Here is a 21,164-nt window from a genome sequence, read left to right as displayed (position 1 = left end):
GAAGGTCTGGAGAGCATGACCGCCGGGATTCCTCCAGTCTCAGTCAGACCATTAAGTTTGGTCTTCTTATGAGAATTTGGGGTCTGCATCCCACTGCTCTCCTGCTCCCTCAGGGGTCCTCTGCTGAGCTCCCTGTCAGGGCAGTCATCGATTGTGGCCGGGCACCAACTAGTTCTTCTGGTCTCAGGATGATGTAGGTCTCTGGTTCATGTGGCCCTTTCTGTCTCTTGGGCTCTTAGTTGTCATGTGGGCTTGGTGTTCTTCATTTTCCTTTGCTCCAGGTGGGTTGAGACCAATTGCTGCATCTTAGATGGCTGCTTGTTAGCATTTAAGACCCCAGACGCCACATTTCAAAGTGGGATGCAGAATGATTTCATAATAGAATTATTTTGCCAATTGACTTAGAAGTCCCCGCAAACCATGTTCCCCAGACCCCCGCGCTTGCTCCGCTGAGCTTTGAAGCATTCATTTTATCCCGGAAACTTCTTTGCTTTTGGTCCAGTCCAATTGAGCTGACCTTCCATGTATTGAGTGTTGTCTTTCCCTTCACCTAAAGCAGTTCTTATCTACTGATTAATCAATAAAAAAACCCTCTCCCACCCTCTCTCCCTCCCCCCCTCGTAACCACAAAAGTATGTGTTCTTCTCAGGTTTACTATTTCTCAAGATCTTATAATAGTGGTCTTATACAATATTTGTCCTTTTGCCTCTGACTCATTTCGCTCAGCATAATGCCTTCCAGGTTCCTCCATGTTATGAAATGTTTCAGAGATTCGTCACTGTTCTTTATCGATGCGTAGTATTCCATTGTGTGAATATACCACAATTTATTTACCCATTCATCCGTTGATGGACACCTTGGTTGCTTCCAACTTTTTGCTATTGTAAACAGAGCTGCAATAAACATGGGTGTGCATATATCTGTTTGTATGAAGGCTCTTGTATCTCTAGGGTATATTCCGAGGAGTGGGATTTCTGGGTTGTATGGTAGTTCTATTTCTAACTGTTTAAGAGAACGCCAGATAGATTTCCAAAGTGGTTGTACCATTTTACATTCCCACCAGCAGTGTATGAGAGTTCCAATCTCTCCGCAGCCTCTCCAACATTTATTATTTTGTGTTTTTTGGATTAATGCCAGCCTTGTTGGTGTGAGATGGAATCTCATCGTAGTTTTAATTTGCATTTCTCTAATGGCTAATGATCGAGAGCATTTTCTCATGTATCTGTTGGCTGCCTGAATATCTTCTTTAGAGAAATGTGTGTTCATATCCTTTGCCCACTTCTTGATTGGGTTGTTTGTCTTTTTGTGGTTGAGTTTTGACAGAATCATGTAGATTTTAGAGATCAGGCGCTGGTCGGAGATGTCATAGCTGAAAATTCTTTCCCAATCTGTAGGTGGTCTTTTTACTCTTTTGGTGAAGTCTTTAGATGAGCATAGGTGTTTGATTTTTAGGAGCTCCCAGTTATCGGATTTCTCTTCATCATTTTTGGTAATGTTTTGTATTCTGTTTATACCTTGTATTAGGGCTCCTAGGGTTGTCCCAATTTTTTCTTCCATGATCTTTATCGTTTTAGTCTTTATGTTTAGGTCTTTGATCCACTTGGAGTTAGTTTTTGTGCATGGTGTGAGGTATGGGTCCTGTTTCATTTTTTTGCAAATGGATATCCAGTTATGCCAGCACCATTTGTTAAAAAGGCTGTCTTTTCCCCAGTTAATTGACACTGGTCCTTTGTCAAATATCAGCTGCTCATACGTGGATGGATCTATGTCTGGGTTCTCAATTCTGTTCCATTGGTCTATGTGTCTGTTGTTGTACCAATACCAGGCTGTTTTGACTACTGTGGCTGTATAATAGGTTCTGAAGTCAGGTAAGGTGAGGCCTCCCACTTTCTTCTTCTTTTTCAGTAGTGCTTTGCTTATCCGGGGCTTCTTTCCCTTCCATATGAAATTGGTGATTTGTTTCTCTATCCCCTTAAAATATGACATTGGAATTTGGATCGGAAGTGCGTTAAATGTATAGATGGCTTTTGGTAGAATAGACATTTTTACTATGTTAAGTCTTCCTATCCATGAGCAAGGTATGTTTTTCCACTTAAGTATGTCCTTTTGAATTTCTTGTAGTAGAGCTTTGTAGTTTTCTTTGTATAGGTCTTTTACATCCTTGGTAAGATTTATTCCTAAGTATCTTATCTTCTTGGGGGCTACCGTGAATGGTATTGATTTGGTGATTTCCTCTTCGGTGTTCTTTTTGTTGATGTAGAGGAATCCAAGTGATTTTTGTATGTTTATTTTATAACCTGAGACTCTGCCAAACTCTTCTATTAGTTTCAGTAGTTTTCTGGAGGATTCCTTAGGGTTTTCTGTGTATATAATCATGTCATCTGCAAAAAGTGATAACTTTACTTCTTCCTTGCCAATCCGGATACCTTTTATTTCTTTGTCTAGCCTGATTGCCCTGGCTAAGACTTCCAACACGATGTTGAATAAGAGCGGTGATAAAGGGCATCCTTGTCTGGTTCCCGTTCTCAAGGGAAATGCTTTCAGGTTCTCTCCATTTAGAGTGATATTGGCTGTTGGCTTTGCATAGATGCCCTTTATTATGTTGAGGAATTTTCCTTCAATTCCTATTTTGGTAAGAGTTTTTATCATAAATGGGTGTTGGACTTTGTCAAATGCCTTTTCTGCATCAATTGATAAGATCATGTGGTTTTTGTCTTTTGTTTTATTTATGTGATGGATTACATTAATGGTTTTTCTGATATTAAACCAGCCTTGCATACCTGGTATAAATCCCACTTGATCAGGGTGAATTATTTTTTTGATGTGTTGTTGGATTCTATTGGCTAGAATTTTGTTGAGGATTTTTGCATCAATGTTCATGAGGGATATAGGTCTATAATTTTCTTTTTTTGTAATGTCTTTACCTGGTTTTGGTATCAGGGAGATGGTGGCTTCATAGAATGAGTTGGGTAGTATTCCGTCATTTTCTATGCTTTGGAATACCTTTAGTAGTAGTGGTGTTAACTCTTCTCTGAAAATTTGGTAGAACTCTGCAGTGAAGCCGTCCGGGCCAGGACTTTTTTTTGTTGGGAGTTTTTTGATTACCGTTTCAATCTCTTTTTTTGTTATGGGTCTATTTAGTTGTTCTGCTTCTGAATGTGTTAGTTTAGGTAGGTAGTGTTTTTCAAGGAATTCATCCATTTCTTCTAGGTTTTCAAATTTGTTAGAGTACAATTTTTCATAATAATCTGAAATGATTCTTTTAATTTCATTTGGTTCTGTTGTGATGTGGTCCTTCTCATTTCTTATTCGGGTTATTTGTTTCCTTTCCTGTATTTCTTTAGTCAGTCTAGCCAATGGTTTATCAATTTTGTTAATTTTTTCAAAGAACCAGCTTTTGGCTTTGTTAATTCTTTCAATTGTTTTTCTGTTCTCTAATTCATTTAGTTCAGCTCTAATTTTTATTATTTGTTTTCTTCTGGTGCCTGATGGATTCTTTTGTTGCTCACTTTCTATTTGTTCAAGTTGTAGGGACAGTTCTCTGATTTTGGCTCTTTCTTCTTTTTGTATGTGTGCATTTATTGATATAAATTGACCTCTGAGCACTGCTTTTGCTGTGTCCCAGAGGTTTTGATAGGAAGTATTTTCATTCTCGTTGCTTTCTATGAATTTCCTTATTCCCTCCTTGATGTCTTCTATAACCCAGTCTTTTTTCAGGAGGGTATTGTTCATTTTCCAAGTATTTGATTTCTTTTCCCTCGTTCTTCTGTTATTGATCTCTAGTTTTATTGCCTTGTGGTCTGAGAAGATGCTTTGTAATATTTCGATGTTTTGGACTCTGCAAAGGTTTGTTTTATGACCTAATATGTGGTCTATTCTAGAGAATGTTCCATGTGCGCTAGAAAAAAAAGTATATTTTGCAGCAGTTGGGTGGAGAGTTCTGTATAAGTCAATGAGGTCAAGTTGGTTGATTGTTGTAATTAGATCTTCCGTGTCTCTGTTGAGCTTCTTACTGGATGTCCTGTCCTTCTCCGAAAGGGGTGTGTTGAAGTCTCCTACTATAATTGTGGAGGTATCTATCTCGCTTTTCAGTTCTGTTAAAATTTGATTTATATATCTTGCAGCCCTGTCATTGGATGCGTAAATATTTAATATGGTTATGTCTTCCTGATCAATTGTCCCTTTTATCATTATATAGTGTCCTTCTTTATCCTTTGTGGTGGATTTAAGTCTAAAGTCTATTTTGTCAGAAATTAATATTGCTACTCCTCTTCTTTTTTGCTTATTGTTTGCTTGATATACTTTTTTCCATCCTTTGAGTTTTAGTTTGTTTGTGTCTCTAAGTCTAAGGTGTGTCTCTTGTAGGCAGCATATAGATGGATCGTGTTTCTTTATCCAGTCTGTGACTCTCTGTCTCTTTATTGGTGCATTTAGTCCATTTACATTCAGGGTAATTATAGATAAATAAGTTTTTAGTGCTGTCATTTTGATGCCTTTTTATGTGTGTTGTTGACAATTTCATTTTTCCACATACTTTTTTGTGCTGAGGCGTTTTTCTTAGTAAATTGTGAGATCCTCACTTTCATAGTGTTTGACTTTATGTTAGTTGAGTCGTTACGTTTTTCTTGGTTTTTGTCTTGAGTTATAGAGTTGTTATACCTTTTTGTGGTTACCTCATTATATACCCCTGTTTTTCTAAGTAAAAACCTAACTTGTATTGTTCTATATCGCCTTGTATCACTCTCCATATGGCAGTTCAATGCCTCCTGTATTTAGTCCCTCTTTTTGATTATTGTGATCTTTTACCTATTGACTTCCATGATTCCCTGTTATGTGTATTTTTTTTTTAATTAATCTTAATTTGTTTGTTTTTGTGATTTCCCTATTTGAGTTGATATCAGGACGTTCTGTTTTGTGACCTTGTGTTGTGCTGATATCTGATATTATTGGTTCTCTGACCAAACAATATCCTTTAGTATTTCTTGTAGCTTTGGTTTGGTTTTTGCAAATTCTCTAAACTTGTGTTTGTCTGTAAATATCTTAATTTCGCCTTCATATTTCAGAGAGAGTTTTGCTGGATATATGATCCTTGGTTGGCAGTTTTTCTCCTTCAGTGTTCTGTATATGTCGTCCCATTCCCTTCTTGCCTGCATGGTTTCTGCTGAGTAGTCAGAACATATTCTTATTGATTCTCCCTTGAAGGAAACCTTTCTTTTCTCCCTGGCTGCTTTTAAAATTTTCTGTTTATCTTTGGTTTTGGTGAGTTTGATGATAATATGTCTTGGTGTTTTTCTTTTTGGATCAATCTTAAATGGGGTTCGATGAGCATCTTGGATAGATATTCTTTCGTCTTTCATGATGTCAGGGAAGTTTTCTGTCAGAAGTTCTTCAACTATTTTCTCTGTGTTTTCTGTCCCCCCTCCCTGTTCTGGGACTCCAATCACCCGCAGGTTATCCTTCTTGATAGAGTCCCACATAATTCTTAGGGTTTCTTCATTTTTTTTAATTCTTTTATCTGATTTTTTTCCAGCTATGTTGGTGTTGATTCCCTGGTCCTCCAGATGTCCCAGTCTGCATTCTAATTGCTCGAGTCTGCTCCTCTGACTTCCTAGTGTGTTGTCTAACTCTGTTATTTTATTGTTAATCTTTTGGATTTCTACATGTTGTCTCTCTATGGATTCTTGCAACTTATTAATTTTTCCAGTATGTTCTTGAATAATCTTTTTGAGTTCTTCAACAGTTTTATCAGTGTGTTCCTTGGCTTTTTCTGCAGTTATCCTAATTTCATTTGTGATATCATTAAGCATTCTGTAAATTAGTTTTTTATATTCTGTATCTGATAATTCCAAAATTGTATCTTCATTTGGGAAAGATTTTGATTCTTTTGTTTGGGGAGTTGGAGAAGCTGTCACGGTCTGCTTCTTTAAGTGGTTTGATATGGATTGTTGTCTCCGAGCCATCACTGGGAAACTAGTTTTTCCAGAAAATCCGCTAAAAAAAAACTGCAGTCAGATCCCTATCAGAGTTCTCCCTCTGGCTCAGGCTATTCAGATGTTAATGAAGCCGCCTGGGGAGGGTGGGGGAGGGAACAGAGAGATAGGAGAGTAGCACCTCAGAATATAGCCAGCGTTGCTTGTCTTGTTTGGAATGACTATTATATCTGAGATTTCCGCGGGCGCGTCGCCTATGTGTGCTGTCTGTGTGGAGATTGCCCCCGGGGGGTCTGGCCCGCTGGAGTCACGGTCAGATCCTCCGCTTCCAGCCCCACGCCCAGCGTCAAGGCTCCCCTACTGGGACGGTGCACTCTCGACTCCAAAATCAGTCGCTGCCTCCCGGGGACTTCTCGTCCCTCCAGCCGCGTGGCCGTGCCGCCCCCGTGAACCAGGTGGGCCCCCTCCCGGGGTTAGTTCAGATGGGTGGAGTAGCTCCCCGTGCTTGTGCCGCGACCGAGTGTCCCGGCTGGAACGCTGTTCTCCCCGCTCCAATACCAGTCGCTGCCTCCCGGGGACTTCTCCTACTGGCTGCGTCCCACGCCGCCCGCGCGACCCGGATGGTCACCTTCCCGGGGTTAGTTCAGGGGGTGGAGCAACTCTCCGTGTTTATGGCGTACCTGCGTGCAGTCCAAATCCCTGTGGGACGGTTCCCCGGCTCGGATGCTGCTCTTTCTGCTCCAAGATCAGTCACTGCCTCCCGGGGACTTCTCCTAACGGCTGCGTCCCACGCCGCCTGTGGAACCGGCTAGTCCCCCTCCCGGGGTTAGTTCAGGGGGGTGGAGCAGGTCTCTGTGCTTGTGCCGTACCTGACTGGTATGCTGGCTCCAGGCTCTGGAAACAATCGCTGCTTCCCCGTATTAGTTCGTTCTCCGTCTCTAAATCTGTGTTTGTTGTTCAGGGTTCGTAGATTGTTATGTATGTGATCGATTCACTTGTTTTTCCGTGTCTTTGTTGTAAGAGGGATCCGAGGTAGCGTCTGCCTAGTCCGCCATCTTGGCTCCGCCTCTAGCCTCATTTTTTGTATGAATAAATTTATTTATAACTCCATTTTGCTGAGGTTAACAGAAGCTGAAATCCTTGGAGTGTGCAAAAGACCAGGTGACTCTGAAAGATAGAAATCTTTCCTTGCATGCATAGATATCACACAGAATAATTTTATGCATGTCGCTAAAAGTATCAATTTAACTCTAGTATTATTTATAGAAAATATAGTCTTGAAAATGGTTGAAATTTTGAATACTATTAGGTTAAGAAAACATTTGATTTGTATTCAGCAAATTTTTGCTTATGATTATTGAAAAAGGAAGAAAATAAAATTTTTATACTGCTGATAAAGAGTAACAAATGGCTGAGATTCTTACTTACCTTGTAAATCCAGACTCACAGGTTGAGAGGAGACCTAGTTTACTGCATATAGCTCCAGATTTTTTTTTTTTGCAAGTTGGAGAACATTCCATGTAAATACAAAAGAAGTTTCTGGGAGAAATATTTATGTTACAGTTCCTGTAACACACAGGCAGCATTAGTACAAAGGTAAGACCCAAAGCTCACATCCCAGCTAGGCAACTTTCTAACTCTGTGACACTGGAAAAGTTTCTTACCTTTTCAGTGCCTTAATTTCCTCATCAGAAAAAACTGGGATAATAATATTATCTACTTCATAGGATTGTCGTGGTAACTGCATATGTCAAGATTTGTAAAGTGCATAGAAAAGTGCCAGACCTGTGGTAAGCAATGTGAGGCATTTTGCTGAAGAAATAATTACATATATATATTAAAAAAAATTCACTCTAGAACTTATTCAACCTTCTATTTTGAGTGTTAAATCCACCTAGTAATCACAAAAAAAGTATAAGTCTAATTGCATCAAATAAACAAAAGCAATATTGTGACATAAAAGCTTACTCCCAACAAGTATTTCCTCCTATATTTGCACTTTTCTCAGAGCTAACTTCACATCCTTGTTCCTCAGTGTGTAAATCAAGGGATTAAGGGAAGGGGTAACGATATTATTCAATACCTGAACCACAGTATCCAGCCACAGGCTGGAAGCAGGCTGCAGGTAAATGAGCACCACAGGACCATAGAAGAGCAGGATAGAGGTCAGATGGGCACTGCAGGTTGAGGACGCTCTGCGCCTGCCTTCTGATGAGCTGATTCTCAATATTGAGATAACAATGCGAGTATAAGAAGTGAGGATAAGAAGGAAACACATGAGAGCAACAACACCTACATTGGTGAAACTCACCCTCTGAGCCAGAGAGGTGTCAGCACAGGCTAGGGACAGCATCACGGGGATATCACAGAAGAAATTGTTCACCTCATTGGGGCCACAGTAGGGTAACTTAAAGACAAGGAATGTGAGGACAGAAGCATGCACACAGCTCCCCATCCAGGTAACCACAACCAAGATGGCGCACACTTGATGCTTCATGAGGACCATGTATCGCAAGGGGTGGCAGATGGCTGCAAAGCGGTCATAGGCCATCACAGTGTACAGAAAACACTCAGTACAGCCCAGGAAATGGTAAAAGAAGAGCTGGGTTGCACAGCCCTGGTAGGAGATGGTGTGGCTGTGCCCCGTTAAGCAGAGCATCATTTTGGGAGAACTCACTGAAGGGAAAAATATGTCCAACACTGACAGGTTTCCCAGAAAGAAATACATGGGGGTGTGGAGGTTAGAGGAAGCTAGGATGGCCAGAAGAATGAGTAGGTTCCCAAGCAGAGTGAGAAGGTACAAGCCCAGGAATAAGACCAAAAGCACATTTTCCATCCCTTCTGTATGAGGGATTCCCATCAGGAGGAATTCAGTAACTGGAGTGTGATTCCTCATCGTCGTGGCCACTTAGTCCTAGAAGATCAAAGAATGGCCTCGCTGAGGTGAATGCCTTCATCGGACCCACTGAAACTGATGATACCTCTATAATGTGAAGAAATTTAAATAAAAGTCAGTCCTATTCTGTTGACAGTTCATGGGTGACATCAGGTAAGCCATGGAGTTGTTTTGCATCTGTTTCCTCATAAGTAAATGAGGGAATAACACTAAAGGCAGTATAGAATAGAGGGCAGAGAATAAACTACACAGTCAAATATATCTGGGTTTACATGCCATACCTGCCCCCCTGACTCTGTGATTTCAGGTAATTTTAACAAAATCTCTCAATTTCCTCTGTACCTGTGTAAAGAATGATAATAATATCTTTCATTATTCTTGTGAAGATTAATGAGTTAATGTGTAGGAAATACCTAGAATAATGGCTGCTCCTACCTACACTTGTTAAAAATTCATTCAAGATATTATTCTGATTTTAATGGGCTTTTATTCCACATACTTCTCTCAGTTTGGCTTGGTATAGTTTCATTGTGTCTGGGATAAGCTACTGAATCAAATAATCTGCAGACCTGCTTTCTTCTTCACTAGCTGGAACAACAGACAATGAAGATTTCTATAGTGGGCATATAATAAAACAAAATGGAAAAATAATATTCAATGTAGGAAAAAGCAACAGACAAGTACCAGTATTAAAAATGGCTATGTTCTTTCAATACAAAATTTAGTCTCTCAACAGCAATTATGTCTGCAATGTTTCTGAATAGATGCAATCATCATTAAGGTTTTTGCTGTTAGGCTTCATTAACCAGGGAATATCTTAAGAAAATATCATGAGTCAACTAAGATAATATCAGGCCCAAACTCAAAGAGTTCCAATTCTCACATTCTTCCCACTCTAGTGTATACAAACTGTCCAAAGATGAGGGGAAGATGAGAAGAAAGTGCTCTAGAGAAAAGGTGCTTACAGAATGGAAACATGGCTGACACAGGCTGAGAACCAGACCCTGATCCACCCCATCACTGTCTCCTTTGCCTTTAGATGCTGTGGAATAGGAGGACTAATCTCTGATGCCAGAATAGCTGAGCACTCATCTTTGCTAAACTCAGTCACTCGGCCTGAAAAATGAGACCCTGCGGTGGCTCTGGCCCTTGAGTGAAGGAGCAGCAATCGACTCCTTAAGAGAAAACAACTATCTGTACTGTTCCTTTGGGACCCTCTCCCCTAGGGGCCCTGAGTAGAAAGTCTGCAGCACAGAGGGAGCCATTAGTGGAGACTTTCCTTTTTTCCCTCCTTCTTCCTAATTCATTTATAACTCCATTTTGGTCCAATATAAATGGAGCTTTTTAGTGAATATGCAAACTGTGGCACAAACTAGATGGTAGTGAAAGATGCCTCTTTCTCTGAAGGAGTTAAATAGATATCAGAGATGAAACAGAGTGGGTTTCTCAACTAGGAGGCAATATGAACTAGGAAGCCTTTAATAACCTTTTAATGCCAACTATCATAAGCAATTTTCTTGCATGGTGAATACTCATCTTTGGATATGACTTAAAGCAGTACATTAAGTGGGGAGGCAGGAGCTGAGGAAAGAATGCTATATGATAATTGAAAATAGGTAGAAAGAAATGACGGAATGGTTTTTATGCCCTGAAATGTTTGATGACATTTCTGTAAGATTTTGATCAGTACAATAATTTCTCTTTTCCTCTTATTCAAAACCATGGAGGTATAGTCATCCTGTTCCCCCGGGGGAGATATTTCTTCCCTCTGACCTTCTCTCTAGATCTGTCACACAGGACTACAAAACATATCCTATACATTATTATTCTTTGTGTTAATTATAAGTACATCTCTGTGATTTAAAATATCTGGATACCAGTCTCTGAATTAGCCTTTTCTGATTTCCCATATAATATTTATGAAAAGTCCGAAATCAGATAATACCTAGGAACACTAATATATACTAATGACATCTTAATTATTGTCAGGGTTTGGAAGAATATTCCCCAATTATAAAATTTACAGAGCTAAATTATGAATTGATATCAGTGGCTGATACTCAAAAGTATTGAAAGCAGAAACACAGATACTTTTACAACAATGCTTATTATAGTACTATTTACAGTAGCCAAAAAGTGGAAACAATATCCATCAACAGATGAATGGATAAACAAAACATAGCATATACATACATTGAAATATTACTTAGCCATAAGGAATAATGAAATCCTGATACATGCTACAACATGAAAGAACCTTGAAAACATTATGTTGAGTCAAATGAGGCAGTCACAAAAGACAAATATTTTATAATCCCACTTTTACGAAACATCTAGAAAAGGTAAGTGTATATTACCAAAAAAAAAAAAAAAACCCAAACCCGCTTCCATCAAGTCGATTCTGACTCATAGGACTATGTTTATTAGTGATTACCAGGGGTGGGAAGGAGCGAGGAGGAAAGAGGAACTCCTCACTTAGGGCACTGAGCTTCTGTTAAGGGGACCAGAAAACTGGGAAATGGATAGTGGCGATGGCTGCACAACATGATAAACACAACTGATGTCACTGAATTGAACACGTGAAGAATGTTGAAATGGCAAAGGTCTTGGTACACATATCTTTACCACAATGAAAAAAGTCATTGGCCGATAAACGCAATTTTCCAGAAATCATGTCACACTAAAAGTGGAAGTCATGTTGTTACTTTTCTTACAAAAGGGCCCACATCCAGTAAGTGTTGGAATAAAGATAAAATAAAAATAGCATGTATTTTCAACTAGGTTTATGTATTGGTCGCTAATACCAGAAGTATGCATTTCACACTGTAATTTTGAAATGAGAATCTTTGGTTTCCAAGGAATTTTTAACATAATCAGTGTTTGGAAAATTTTGACAGGTGCAAGAGCTATCTTTTTGGGCACAATATATATCTAGCCCTTAAAACCTGACATGAAATGTTGTTCCCACAATCAATGGTATGGTGCAGCTGACTTGTAAAAATAAAGACCCTAGAATTTATTTATGTTTTAGATTTGCCTTGGGCCTCTTTTCCCATGTTCTTATCTTTCTTTCTTTAGCCAGGTGTCTTTTCAACAATTCTAATATGTGAATCAAGTCTTAGCATTAAAGGTGATGGGAATAGGCACAAATAAGCCTATGCTGAATGTAGCAGAAAGCAGAACCAAAAGAGATAGATACTCAAAATTGAATAGAGAAGAAGGCAGAACCAGGAAAAAAAGAGTGAAAAAGAAAAATTTATGGACAGTAGACTCCACTGAGGTAGAAGAGAAAGTCTAGTGAGAAAATGAAACGAGAAATGTGGAAAACAAGGAGTCTATATTCAGAGCGGGGTTATTCATGTTTGATATTTCAGGAGTGGGCCAAATAGAGTGATGCTAAAGGTGATGACAGGATCCAGGAATAACCCTTGGTTGAGATCTTGAAATTAAGTGGAAGTAAGGGTACCTGAGATAGAGGCTTGAGGCTAGGGTGATGTATAGGTCATCATCGAAGACTTTAAATTACCTAACATTGGAGTGAAGCTTGTGTTGGAGGAAGAATGTTCTTTTTCTACCAAAGATTTTAGTGCATGTTTAGGCATGGCTAAGAATAGCTGATGATAAAAGAAGGGGATAGAGGAGCTAGAGGTACTTCCAAGTAAGAAAAGTTTCTGCAGAAGATTCAAACTTGACACTCTGCAGGTAGTCTTTGGATTATAGATTTACATTTTCTATAAAATTAGTTGCAACATTTAAAAATTGGGAGACTTTACATAAACATCTACATATCAGAGCCACGGTCAACAATTAACTTGCCTTTCAATATAGCAACTCACACTCCTAGTCTTTTTCTATATAAAGAACTTTCAGCTGAAGCAAATACAAATTTGCTGAATCAGCATCCTTTCAGTTAAGACAAGAAATGTAGGTAACATTCTAAAGAAAGTAAGTATGTAAACGTCTTATTTATGATAAAATATGAGAGTTACATTAATTAGTGCAGGATAGGCTATGCCATAATAACAACTAAACCCAAACTTTAAATGGTTAAACAAAATAAATATTTATTCATAGTCATGAACAGTCCTAAATGAGATGGAAAATTCTTCAGGGTAGCTGTACTTCAGGTGAAGATTAAGAAATCCAGGCTGCTTCAATGGCTTCCCAAGTCTCCATGTCAGGTGGAGCAAAAAGAGGAAGGTCATTCAGGATGATGGTATGAGCTATCCCTGAGACAGCTCACTTCAGTACAAATGAGAGTTTGTATCACTTCAGCCCATATTCCATGAGCCACAGCACAATAATATGATTGTGGCACAATTAACATGAAATCTGGGAAATACTATCTTATTCTGTGCCTAGGAAAGAAAAATAAAACAGGATATGGTGTACATGTAGCATTGTCTCTGCCCCAAGAGGTCTTGCAGAAGACAAATAGGAAGGACAAGGAGGGAGGCCACTATGAACAAAGCATAGGACAGTTTGAACGTGTGAGAAAGTACAGAATTTAGGGGTGGAGTTAAGGGAGGACTTGTGTTTATGGCTATGATGATTGATAATAGCCAGGATGAGATGCATGGTGGGATTAAGGAGGCCTAAGGCTTTATGCCCCTATATGTCCATCAGTTTACTGTACTATGAAGGCTTGTGTGTTGCTGTGATGCTATGCCACCGATATTAAAATACCAGCAGGAATACCCATGGCGAAAAGATTTCAGCTGTGCTTCCAGACTAAGACAGAGTAGGAAGAACAAGCCAGCAGTCTACTTCTGGAAAGATTTAGCCAATGAAAACCTTATAAATAGCAGTGGAACATTGTTTGATATAGTCCAAGAAGATGAGCCGCTCAGGTTGCAAGGCACTCTTTTAATGACTTGGGAAGAGCTGCCTCCTCAAAGTAGAGTCTACCATAAGGACAGGGATGGCATCAAGCTTTTGGAACCTTCATTTGCTGATGTGGCATTAGTCAAAACGAGAAGAAATAGATGTAAACATACATTAATAATTGGAAAGTGGAGTTAGGAAGTATGAATCTAGGAAAACTGAAAGTCATCAAAAATGAAATGGAATGCATAAACGTTGATATCTTAGGCATTAGTGAGCTGAAATTGACCTGTGCTGGCCATTTTGAATTGGACAATCACATGGTCTACTATGCCAGGAATGACAAGTTGAAGATGAATGACATTGCGTTCATCATTGTCATAGATTGAATTATGGCCCACAGAAATGTGCGTATCAATTTGGCTGTGCCATGATTTCCAGCATTGTGTGGTTGTCCTCCGTTTTGTAATTGTAATTTTATGTTAAAAAGGATTTGGGTGGGATTGTGACACCACCCTCACCTGGGCCACATCCCTGATCCAATGTAAGAGGAGTTTCCCTGGGGTGTGGCCTGCACTGCCTTTTATCTCTCAAGAGATAAAAAGGAAAGGAAAGCAAGCAGAGAGTTGGGGACCTCACACCACCAAGAAAGCAGTGCCAGGAGCAGAGCACATCCTTTGTACCTGAGGTTCCTGCCCTGAGATGCTCCCAGACCAATGGAAGACTGATGACAAGGACTTCCTCCGGGGCTGACAGAGAAGGAAAGCCTTCCCCTGAATTTGGACTTCTATCCTATTGGACTATGAGAGAATACGCTTCTCCTTGTTAACGCCATCCAGCTCTGGTATTTTTGTTATAGCAGCCCTAGAAAACTAAGACAATGGTCAAAAAGAACATTTCAAAATCTATCCTAAGGTACAAGGCTGTCACTGATAGGATAATATCCACACAAGTACAAGGAAGACCAATTAATATGGCAAAATTATTCAAATTTATTCACAGACCATTAAGGCAAAAGATGAAAAAATTTAAGATTTTTACCAACTTCTACAGTTTGAAATTGATTGAACATGCAATCAGGATACATTGATAATTTCTGGAGATTAGAATGCAAAAGTTAGAAACAAAGAAGAGGGATCAGTAGCTAGAAAATATGGCATCAGTGATAGAAACGATGCCAGGGATCATATGATAGAATCTTGCAAGATCAATGACTTCTTCTTCCATGCAAATACTTTTTTTCACCAACGTGAATGGTGACTACATACGTGGACCTCACCAGATGGAATACACAGAAATCAAATTGACTACATCTGTGGGAAGAGATGATGGAAAGCTCAATATCATCAGTCAGAACAAGGCCACGGGCCAACTTTGGAACAGGCCATCAGTTCCTCATAAGCAAGTTCAAGTTGAAACTGAAGAAAATTAGAACAAGTCGACAAGAGCCAAAGTACAACCTTGAATATATCACACCTGAATTTAGAGACCATCTTAAGAATAGATTTAACACATTGAACACTAATGTCTCAAGACCAGACATATTGTGGAATGACATTAAGGACATCATACATGAGGAAAGCAAGAGGTCACTAAAAAGACAGAAAAGAAAGAAAAGACCAGAACAGATGTCAGAAGAGACTCTGAAACTTGCTCTTGAACGTCAAGTGACTAAAGCAAAAGGAAGAAATGATGAACTAAAAGAGTTGAACAGATTTCAAAGGAGGGCTTGAGAAGACAAAGTATTATAATGACATGTGCAAAGACTTGGGGATGGAAAACCAAAAGGGAAGAACATGCTCTGCATTTCTTAAGCTGAAAGAGCTGAAGAAAAAATTCAAGCCCAGAGTTGCAATATTGAAGGATTCTATGGGGAAAATATTAAATGGCTCAGGAAGCATCAAAAGATGATGGAAGGTATACACAGAGTCACTACACCAAAAAACATTGGTCGACATTCAACCATTTCAAGAGATACCATATGATCAGGAACAAATGGTACTGAAGGAAGAAGTCTAAGCTACACCGAAGGCAGTGGTGAAAAACAAGGTTCCAAAAGTGACAGAATACTAATTGAGATGTTTCAAGAAACGGATGCAGCGCTGGAAGTACTCACTAGTCTATGCCAAGAAATAGGGAAGACAGCTACCTGGCCAACCTACTGTAAGAGATCCATATTTATGCCTATTCCCAAGAAAGGTGATGAACTGAATGGGGAAATTATTGAACAATATCATTAATATCACACACAAGAAAATTTTGCTGAAGATCATTCAAAAGCAGCTGCAGCAGTATATAAACAAGGAACTGCCAGAAATTCAAGCTGGATTCAGAACAGGACAGGGAACCAGGGAAATCATTGCTGATGTCAGATGGATCCTGGCTGAAAGCAGAGAATACCAGAAAGATGTTTACCTGTGTTTTATTGACTATATAAAGGCATTCGACTATGTGGATCATTACAAATTATGCATAAAATTGTGGAAAATGGGGATTCCACAACACTTAATTATGCTCATGATGAACCTGTCAATTTTATGCTATATGAATTATAGAACTGTTTTTAAAATTTGCAGCAATTGAAATGCTTCAAAGAATGTTAAAACAAGCTAGCATATATACAAAATATGAACACAACTATTCAATTCTCAACATATATACATAGGTAAATAGATAAGATCTCTCTCTGTGTGTATATGTATGTATGTTTCTATACATATTCATAGATAGATGATGAACATATAGATATGGTTATAGATACAGATAAAAAAAATTCTAAGGAAGACCCTGGAGCCTAGTTCCTATTTAGTCACTAATAAGAGAGCCAAAAGGGAGAAACAACCTAAATGCCCATCAATAGATGAATGCATAAACAAAATGTGGTACATACATAAAATGGAAAGCTACTCAGCCAGTAGGAGAAACAAAGTGTCGATACATGCAACAATATGGATGGAGCTTGAAGACATTATACTCAATAAAATAAGTCAGTTACAAAAGGACAAATACTGTTTGACCTCACTCGTACAGAAAGACAAGAAAAGGCAAATGTATAGAGACCAAAGTTTATTAGCGGTTATCAGGGGTGGGAGTGAGGGGGAAAGTAGGGGTTAATGGTGATGGAAAAATCAGATTGATTAAGGTTAGGGTTGCACAGCTGATTACTGTAATTGCTGTCAATAAGTTGCACAGCTGTAAAAAGTTGAACTGGAAAAAGTTGTGTGGTACATATAGTTACAACAACAACCACAAAAAGAGTAGATGCTGAGGCTGCTTACGTACAATAAAAAACTTCACAGGATTTGGTTCCTCGGTTTGGAGGTTTGGGGTCATGGTTTCGTGGGACATCCCAATTAACTGGCCTATTAACAGGTTTAGTGCTCTGCTCTACCTCCTAGTTTGTTGCATAGTGTCTGAGGTCTTAAAAGATTGCAAGTGGCCATCCAAGGCACAATAATTGGTCTCTATTTACCTTGAACAACAGAGAAAGGAGAGTCAGGAATAGGTGGAGAAAATGGAATGTGTGGCTAATTGCTTCCATGAGCAGCCACTTCCTTGGTCATGAGACCAGAAGAACTGGATGGTGCCCGACTACCAGTACTGAACATTGGATCAAAGATTCTACAGAAGGATCCTGATCAAAAGGGGGGAAATGCAGAATAGGATTTCAAACTGTCATGGATTCCAGGCTTTCTGGAGCCATGAAGGCTAGATGAACCACTGAAACAATTGTTCTGAGATAATCTTTAAACCTTAAACCAAAAATATCCCCTGAAGTTTTCTTAAAACCAAACAATATTTTAGAATAATTAGTAAAAAAAAAAAAGTCTGCCTTGAGCATGAAACTATTTTAAGATATATCTACATGGAAACAGAGCAACAATGGTAACTTGAAATATTAGATAGGAATCTTATGGGGCAGTGAGTTTAAGTTTATGTTAATGGACAAGAAAAAACTCAGAAAAGAACAACTCAAAGAATATAACTGATGTCTCTGAATTGTACGTGCAGAAATGGTTGACAAGGCGTGTTTTTAATAGTGTTTATCTTTGGCTGGTGGGATTAATGAGTGACTTTTATTTACTTTACTTTTTTGAAGTTTCCTAATTTTCTTCAAAGCAATATGTTTATATCATGAAAAATTATTATTGTTTTTAAAAGACCTGGATTCTGGATCTCAAATTTAGTCCTGGACTTAATGAATGGAATTCTGTAATTCTTCTTAGAGAATTCATACCATTGTCATAAAGAAAGAATTCAAGCACCTGAAGTAGAGCCTTTACGCTAAGTATATGTTGGTAGATATATGGATAACACCTTGATTTTAAAATGTAAGAGATTTTCTTTATATCACACTTTAACACATGTCCTCCATCAAAAGACAGACTACAAAATGAGAGAAATAAATGCAGTGAATTTAATGAATTACTGTTTTTTTTGTTTTAGCAAGTTGGAGAATATTCCATGTATGATAGAAAAGAAGCCCATGAGAAGTATTTATGTTACAATTTCTGCAATCAGAGGCAGGTACAGCACAAGGTTTACATCTCAGCTTGGCGAATCTGCGACACTGGGGAAGTGTCTTAAATTCTCAGTGCCTTAGTTTCCTCCTCAGTAAAACTGGGCTAATGATATTATCTACTTCATAAGATTATTATGGTAATAACATATGTCAGCATTTGTAAAGTGCATAGGATAGTGCCAGATGTGTGGTAAGCAATGTGAGAGATTTTGTTGATTAAAAAATTACATAAGTATAAAAACATAAAAAAAGTATTTATTTTTTAAAAAACATAATTCACCCAAGAACTTATTCGACTTCGTATTTTGAAGGTCAAACCCACTTAGTAATCACAAAAAGTATGAGTTTAATTGCACCAGAGAAATACAAGACACCATTGGAAAGGCAGAGAGTGAAATAAAAGTTTACTCTCAACAAACACTTCCCCCTGGGATTAGCACTTTTCTCAGAGCCAACTTCACAGCCTTGTTTCTCAAGGTGTAAATCAAAGGATTAAGGGAAGGGGTAACAATATTATTCAACACCTGAACCACAGTATCCAGCCACGGGCTGGAAGCAGGCCGCAGATAAATGAGCACCACAGGACCATAGAAGAGCAGGATGGAGGTCAGGTGGGCACTGCAGGTTGAGAAGGCTCTGCGCCTGCCTTCTGGTGAGCTGATTTTCAATACTGAGATAACAATGCGAGTATAAGAAGTGAGGATAAGAAGGAAACACATGAGAGCAACAATACCTACATTGGTGAAACTCACCGTCTGAGCCAGAGAGATGTCAGCACAGGCTAGGGACAGCATCATGGGGATATCACAGAAGAAATTGTCCACCTCATTGGGGCCACAGTAGGGTAACTTAAAGACAAGGAATGTGAGGACAGAGGCATGCGCACAGCTCCCCATCCAGGTGCCCAGAGTCAAGATGGCACACACCCGATGGCTCATGATGACCATGTATCGCAAGGGGTGGCAGATGGCTGCAAAGCGGTCATAGGCCATCACGGTATACAGAAAACACTCAGTACAGCCCAGGAAATGGTAAAAGAAGAGCTGAGTTGCACAGCCCTGGAAGGAGATGGTGTGGCTGTGACCCATTAGGCAGAGCATCATTTTGGGAGAACTCACTGAAGGGAAAAATATGTCAAACACTGACAGGTTTCCCAGAAAGAAATACATGGGAGTGTGGAGGTTAGAGGAAGCAAGGATGCCCAGAAGAAACAGCAGGTTCCCCACCAGATTGAGAAAGTACAAGCCCGGGAATAAGACCAAGAGCACATTTTCCATCCCTTCTGTATGAGGGATTCCCATCAGGAGGAACTCAGTAACTGGAGTGTGGTTCCTCATTGTCATGGCTCTTTAGTCCTGGAAGATCAAAGAATGGCCAAGTGAGGTGAATGCCTTCATAAAACTCATTGAAACTGATAACACCTCTGTACTGTGAAGAAATTTAAATACGGGTCAGTCCAATTCAGTTGTTAATTCATAAGTGGCATTAGGTAAACCATATATTTGTTCTCTCCGAAGTAAAATGAAGGGATAACACTAGAAACAATATAGAATAGAGGGCAGAGAATTAACTACAGAGTGAAATATATCTGAGTATTAATGCAGTATCTGCCCCTTACTCTGTGGCTTCCGATAATTTTAACAAAATCTCTAAACCTCCTCTGTACCTGTATAAGCAGTGATAATAACATCCCTCGTGGTCCTTGAGACAATCAATGCTTTGGTGTGTATAAAATAACTAGTGTAATGTTTGTGCCTACCTACAAAAAAAACAGTTGTTAAAAATTCATTCAGATATTAAAATTCTGATTTTAATGAGCCTTTATTCCACGTATTTCTCTTAGTTTGACTTGGTGCAGTTTCATTGTGTCTGGGATAACTATTGACTTGCATCACCTGTAAACCTACTTTCTTCCTTACCAGCTGGAACAACTGGCAATGGAGATTTTTATAGTGGGCATATAGTAAAACAAAATGGAAAAATAATATTCACTGTAGGAGAAAGCAACAGACAAGTACCAGTATTAAAAATGGCTATGTTCCTTCAATACAAAATTTAGTCTCTCAACAGCAATTATGTCTGCAATGATTCTGAATAGATGCAATCATCATTAAGGTTTTTGCTGTTAGGCTTCGTTAACCAGGGAATATCTGAAGAAAATATCATGAGTCAACTAAGATAGTATCAGGCTCAAACTCAAATCCGATCCAATTCTCACATTCTTCCCACTCTCCTCTAGTGCATACAACCTGTCCAAAGATGAGGGGAAGATGAGAAGAAAGTACTCTAGAGAAAAGCTGCTTACAGAATGGAAACATGGCTGACACAGGCTGAGAGCCAGACCCCGCTTCCACCCCATCACTGACTCCTTTGCCTTTAGATGCTGTGGAACAGGAAGACCAACCTCTGGGGCCATAATAGCTGAACACTCATCTTTGCTAGACTCAGTCACTCAGGCCTGGAAAATGTTGACCCAGCAGAGCTTCTGGCCCCTGAGTGAAGGAGCAGCAATCAACTCCTTAGGAGAGAATAAGTATCTTTACTGTTCCTTTGGGATGCTCTCTCCTAGGGGCCCTGACTGGAAAGTCTGCAGAACATAGGGAGCAATTAGAGTAGAGACTTTCCTTTCTGCCCTCCTTTTTCCCAATGCATTTATAACTCCTTTTTGTTCCAAAGTAAATGTAGCTTTTTAGTGAATATGCGAACTGTGGCACAAGCTAGCTGGTGGCCAAGGATGCCTGCTTTTCTGAAGGAGTTAAATAGATATCAGAGTGAAGTGGAGTGGGATTCTCAGTTGGGAAGCAATATGTACTAGACAGCCTTTAATAACCTTTTAACACCAAGTATCTTAATCAATTTTCCTGCATGTTGAATACTCATCTTTGGATATGACTTAAAGCAGTTCATTAAGTGGGGAGGCAGGAGCTGAGGAAAGAGTGCTATATGTAGTCAAAAATAGGTAGAAAGAAATGACACCAGAATTGTTTTTATG

General features: G+C 39.1%; 2 protein-coding genes across 2 annotated transcripts; both read right to left on the bottom strand.

Annotated features, from left to right (window-relative positions):
• Positions 1 to 7,917: 7,917 nt before the first annotated feature.
• LOC126060991 (putative olfactory receptor 10D4) lies at positions 7,918 to 8,826 on the bottom strand. Its single transcript, XM_049857391.1, has one exon. It carries the CDS (start codon positions 8,824 to 8,826, stop codon positions 7,918 to 7,920), a length of 909 nt encoding a protein of 302 aa, XP_049713348.1.
• Positions 8,827 to 18,582: 9,756 nt separating this feature from the next.
• Positions 18,583 to 19,515, bottom strand: LOC126060990 (olfactory receptor 958-like). Its single transcript, XM_049857390.1, has one exon. It carries the CDS (start codon positions 19,513 to 19,515, stop codon positions 18,583 to 18,585), a length of 933 nt encoding a protein of 310 aa, XP_049713347.1.
• Positions 19,516 to 21,164: the final 1,649 nt, after the last annotated feature.

Source organism: Elephas maximus, chromosome 17 (genome assembly GCF_024166365.1).
Source record: "Elephas maximus indicus isolate mEleMax1 chromosome 17, mEleMax1 primary haplotype, whole genome shotgun sequence".
NCBI lineage: Eukaryota > Metazoa > Chordata > Mammalia > Proboscidea > Elephantidae > Elephas > Elephas maximus.
This window is presented reverse-complemented; position numbering and strand designations above follow the sequence as displayed.